At 39.4% G+C, this 6,000-nt stretch overlaps 1 protein-coding gene across 1 annotated transcript in view; it reads left to right on the top strand.

The window, feature by feature from the left end:
- Window positions 1-6,000, top strand: part of CASC5 (cancer susceptibility candidate 5) — a 27,759-nt gene that overhangs the window by 9,792 nt on the left and 11,967 nt on the right. Inside the window, exons 9-11 of the mRNA XM_009574215.1 lie at window positions 7-2,943; window positions 2,996-4,528; window positions 5,310-5,468. Coding sequence (XP_009572510.1) covers window positions 7-2,943; window positions 2,996-4,528; window positions 5,310-5,468 — 4,629 coding nt within the window. The remainder of the gene's footprint in view (window positions 1-6; window positions 2,944-2,995; window positions 4,529-5,309; window positions 5,469-6,000) is intronic.

Here is a 6,000-nt window from a genome sequence, read left to right as displayed (position 1 = left end):
CAGCAGGACCCTCAACTTTGTACAGACAAAAAAATAGTAAATGTTGAAGACAGACGAGATCCTACAGTGCTGCGAACTGTTAAACAAGAGGCCAAAACAATGTCTGCCATCCCAGGATCCATTTCTTCTGAGACTGTCTTCCGAGGTGATAAAACTGTTGTTTTTTCTAAATGTGATGTCATGGAAATTACTGGGAATTATAAAGATGTAATCCATAATGACAGCACTAAAGGAATGAACAGTTCACGTCATACAACTTTTGAAAAGCCAGTTAATACAAACTCTTCACTAGCAGAAAACAGACATCCAGCACAGGGTGATATGGACTTTACAAAGAGTCTAACATCTTTAGGTAATCGAGCTTCTGTGTCATATAAAAATAGTGCACTTGAACGATCTTCGGGCTCAGATGAACGAATCGAAAAAGTGACCCAAGATCATGGGACTGCTTCAGTGGATGTTGGTTTTGATTCATGTACAAATTCATTGTCTACTGGTGTTTCTAAGAGTAGACTTCATTCATTGTCTACTGGTGTTTCTAAGAGTAAACTGGAGCACAGACTAGCAAACTCTCAACTTGTTTCTCTGTCAGGTGAGAAGACGGTAATATTCTCAGGAGAAGATATGGACTTGACTAAAACCAGTGTTTTCAAGGATGATGGAAAGAATGTTGAAAATGAATCTCCTGCTGGAATGTCCACCTCTGTCAACTGCAAACCTCATTTTCTTGATAACGGATCTACATCTCCCAATTTAAATGAACAGGAAGAAATGGAAATAACTAAATGCCATGCTGTTGTCATTGATGATCAAAGCAATGGGATAACTGCAGAAGCAAAACAAATGCACTGTAAAATAATTCCAAGAAAGAACCAGAACAAAAATGTCAGTGAAGGTGCAAATTCTTTAGATATGGACAAGGAAAATCTTCAGGCGATCAGTATCGATGGGAATATTAAAAGAAGCCAGGCTATAGAAATGAATACTAAAGATCTTGAGATGATAATGGTTGACAAGAAGCTTGGAAAAACAAACTTTCAGGCAAGTGGTCCAAGTACCTGTGCAAAAAGCATGTGTTCATTACAAGAGCAAAAGAGAGAAGTCCCTGAGGATATTGTCACCGACACCTGTGCATTCATGTCTTTGAAAAGTCAAAAAGGTGTTATATCTCAACCTTTGGGAAAAAATCTTCCAAACGCTTCAGTTTCCTGCACAAATGACAAAACGGGCAGGTTTTCAGATGATGAAAACATGGACATAACCAAAACTCATCCTGCTGCCTTTGATGTTGCTCCTATCAATACAGTACAAGAATACAAGAATAATCATAATCAAACCAATGTAATATCCAAGCAGCTGCAAAACCAGACCTTCCCGTTTTCTGGTAGTTCTGGTGTAGATATCACAAGTCAGACTGCAGCAATAGGATGTGGGGATTTGAAAATGAACACAAATAAGCAAACTGTTACTCCTTTGGCTTCAAATGGTTCATTTATTTCCAGTAATGAGCCTGCTCTCTCTGGAATGAAAGGAAATGAACAACTTGGAACAATATTAGGAATAAAAGCAAATTGCCAAAACTCAGACAGGCAAGAGACAACTCATACTATGAAGGTAGAAAACAAAGTGTTGCCAACTCCTGTAGATTCTGAGAGAGATTTTTCAGTTGGTAAAACAGTTTCTTCAGAAGAGGATTTTAAAAATCCTCACTCAGTTGATGGCCTGCACTTGAGGGGTGCTGAAGAACCGTTACTAGCCAATACATCTGAACCACATAAGGGAAGTTCCCAATTGCCTTCATTTTTAGAAAAGTCAGTTGTGTTTCCCTCTGGTGAAAACATGGACTTGACTGGAAACTGTGCGATAATGGTTCCTGATCACAACATCAACCCTGTTTTATCAGAAAGAAAAGTGGTACCTGGACACATTGTTCAAGATGAAAATAAAATAATGTCCTTAAAAAAAGGGGTCATGATGACAGCAAATAGTCAGGAGCAGCCTGCGTGCAATGTGTACCCCTTGGTATCTGGCAAGAAAATGTTAACCATGACTGATTTAAAACATTTGCCTTTTGCAAGTGAGAAAATGACCGTATTTTCAGAAGATGCTGATATGGACATCACCAGAAGTCACACAATTTCAGCAGACAAAATAATTTTGCAGTGTAAAAGTTCAAGTGATGACATATCCTTAATTTCTGGAGATAAAACTTGTGTTTTTACCTACAATGATGACATGGAAATAAGTAGACTCGATACTATTGCAGCTGACAAATCTATGGAAAAGGCTGCATCTCAAGGGATGCTTAACACTGCTAAAAGGACTGGAAGGAAAAGCTTGAATGGAACAACAGGGGAAAAGACTGTTTTATTTTCACTGAACAGTGAGAATAATGACATGGAGATCACAGAGAGCCATACAGCTGCAATAGGCCATGAAATTGTCTTGCAAAATGAGGTAGGGCTTCGTTCCGTCTCTTCAGCTCATCCTGTTAAAACTGTTATGTTCACAAGGAGCCAGGCTGACATGGACATTACCAAGTCTTGCTCTGCTGATAAAATTACCGTAAAAGTTGTATGTGATGATAAACTGAACTTGGATAAGGAGGTTGGACAGCAAGCACTTTCAAATAGCGAAGCTACTATGTTTGCTATGGATGATATGGAAATCACTAAAACCCATAATATAGCTTTGGAAGAAAATTCTCTGCAAGGTAGGCAACGCAATCAGTCTGCTCCATTAACTTCCACGATTATGTTTACGAGTTACCAGGCTGACATGGAAATGACCGAGTCTCACTCTGTTGATGAAAGTATTGAAAGAGTCTTATGTGAGGATAGGTTAAACCTGGCTAAGCAGGTTGGACAGGAGGCTGCTTCAGATAGCAAAACCGTCATTTTTACTTTGGCTGAGGATATGGAGATCACTAAAACTCATACAGCTGTAGTAAGTGGTGAAATTGATGTACAGGACAGAGAGTCCAAATCCATTCCAGCCATTTGATAAAACCATTGTGTTTACCCACAACCAAGATGATATGGAAATAACTGCATCTCATACTATTGCTGTTAATAACAATACTAATGGATTTGAGAACCAAGAAGTGTCACATAAAAGCACTCGGCAACCAGACTTGCATAGTGCATTGTTGTCTTCTTGCAGAGATGAAATTGATTCCTCGCATACAAAAGACCTGGACGGTGAATATCATGCAAAATCTAAGGATAAGCCCAGCATTCCCTCTTCTGCTTCATCAGCCTCAGCATTTCCTAGTGAGAAAGGAGCTATCAAAGTCCACACTGGCACAACACCAGATTCCGTTTATTCTGTCTCGCTTCCAGAAGAGACTACGGATGTGCGGGCACCACAGGATCTTGACCTTCCCACAGATAATTCTGCCCCTGTAAACAGTCAGCAGGATCTCATACAGCCAGAAAAACTGAAATCAAAGAGAGTATCTTTCAAGCTTCCAAGTAATGGGCCCATGGATTGCAGCGAAGAAAGTAGCGATTTGGTATCCTGTGTTTCACTTCCCATCCAGCAATCAGGTTCTTTGACGGGTTCTCCAGATGCACGTAGTACTCAGAGAAACCAAGTGTTGAAAGATGATGCATCTAGACATGAGGTTTTAGCTACAGATTTAGGCTTGGCTGGAGCAAGCCTTGTTCCAGCTTCTAACAAGGAATCGAAGGAAAATGAGGGGCTGTCAGCTGAAGGGGAGACACCTCCAAAAGACTTTCAAATAAACTCTGAACAAACTAAGCAACTTTTGGTCAGTGACAGTCCAAGAGATCAAATAGATCCCACTCTTGCACCTGAATTTTCAGGTATTTTAAATGTTTGTTCAAAACTGAAAAACATTAGAAGGAAATCTGCAGTTCTCTCTGTTTCTGAAACTGCTTTTTCTGACCAGTTGCCCAAATCATCAACTCAGCCAGAGGATATGAGGTTAGGAAAAAATACTGTAAATGAACTAAATAATTTATTTTATACCAAAGAGCAGGAGAACATATGTCTTGAATCTGGAACTGCTCCCATAGATGCAAATTTAGGCATGGCACTTAAGGGTAAATATCAAGGAATAAATGTCCCTCTAGGTATCTTCCAGCCTAAATTACCGAACAGAAGAAATCCTTCTGTTTCTAGTGTACAAGACGTAAATGCAAAATCTTTAGACAAAGGAGAAGCACCAGTTTCAGAAGTAAGCGTAAACGCTGGTGAAACCCCAGGTAACAAGAAGTCTAGCAGGCAGAACTTCAGCCCTTCTCAGTTTATAGCAGAAGAATTTCTTCCTGTCTGCCTAGAAGAAATGGATTCAAATGAATCTGTAAGCTCTGAACTCGTGGAAAATGCTTGCAATGAGATAAGCAAAAAACAAATCTCCCACAATGAAAAGAATCAATTTGAAGAGACAAAAACTTGCAACAACACAAAAAGAGCTTTGGAACAACATGAGGAGGATCTTCAAAGTCCAAAGAAGCTCAAGGGGGATGAAAACTTGGATGGTGAGGTCTCCCAAGACTTGCAGGTGAGCCTAATCACTCATTATAAGGATACAGTGAACACTAATAGGACTTCTGTTTAAATTTTGGGGTGTAAGCAGATCTATTGGTAGGTTTTCTTGTTTCTCTTAACCACCAGTTTGCTGTCATTTTGCTATGTCGTCCCCTGTATTTTTCATTGTTTTGCCAAAATTGAAGAATCAGCTTGATGTGTGCAACTTTCCTGAACCATGCAAAACAGTCGGAATAAGGGATATGTCAATTTTAAATAATTCTCTCCATAGTATCCTTTTAATCCTCTTTTGACGAAATACTCTTAGTCCTCTGAATTAAACTATTTGCTAGTTGTTGCTTAGGTACAATGATAAAGTAAGGCCTAAAGCAATTATTTAAAATCCTAACATGGATGTTTAGTTTAAATTAGCTTTTTTTATAGACAGCACAAATTGCAGCTGAATCAAGAAAATCTGTGCAAATACGGAACATTAATCTGACCTGAAAAATAAGTTTGTACATCATCAGTAGAAACTTTCAATTCCAAAAGCTGGAAGGGTGTGCTGCGGTGGCTACTGCTTTGAGAAATTAATGAAGGATTTTGCAGCTTTCCTTTCTATATGTCACCACAGGAGATGGCTTAACTAGCTATATGCTGGTTTGTCATGCTGATTAGATACAAAATATGCCGATACTAAAAATGAAACCATTCTGGATGTCAAGAAACAGGTACAATAAACTACTGATCAACTTATTCTTGTATTGTTTCATATAACTCTCTTAATTTTTTTTTTTTTAACTTGCTAATATTAGGTTACTTTTGCCGCTGTGTCTCAAAGCCAAGTAGAAGTTCATGAAGGTGAAGATCCTCCAAATCTGTCAGCTAAAAGCCCTGATTGTACTCATGCCAGCACCAGCAGCTCTCTGGATTCTGTTAAGGCTGACACAGAATTAACAAGTAAGACTTCCTTTGTGGTAATGGTTTCAAACCTTGTGTTATTTATGCTTAACCGAGGAAGAGCCCCACCCGTAGTATATATTTCATTTGGGAGAGGTCTTGAATGCTTGTGTCACAGATTCCCACCCAGCCAGTCAAGATGCTTTTACATTCTGGCTAAGAGTTCAAGCCGTTCAAGGAAAAATGAGATGGGAAGGAAAAGGAGCAGAATTTAAGTACAGCTTTGTTTTCAAGGGCAAGTTGGGCTGATGAGGCGGTTTAGTTACCTTAGCACAGAGCAAAGCCCCAACTCAAAGACAGCGGGCCCAAAGATGATTTTAAGCTGGTTCCATGCAGAATGAGTCTGCATGTCTCAGCACTGCGCTCTTGGGAAAAGACTCCTCAGAGTGCATTGCAGGGACAGGCTCTAAGCAGATTCAGCCCCCAGGTTTAATTAGCTCTTGCTAATTAGCTGATACCTAACAATGAGGCAGAAATCTGCCAATCACCTGATAAGTGATATCTTGCCTTACAAAACCAATTCCAATTCTGGCCTCTTGCAATTAT

Source organism: Fulmarus glacialis, unplaced genomic scaffold (assembly GCF_000690835.1).
Source record: "Fulmarus glacialis isolate BGI_N327 unplaced genomic scaffold, ASM69083v1 scaffold12500, whole genome shotgun sequence".
NCBI lineage: Eukaryota > Metazoa > Chordata > Aves > Procellariiformes > Procellariidae > Fulmarus > Fulmarus glacialis.
This window is presented reverse-complemented; position numbering and strand designations above follow the sequence as displayed.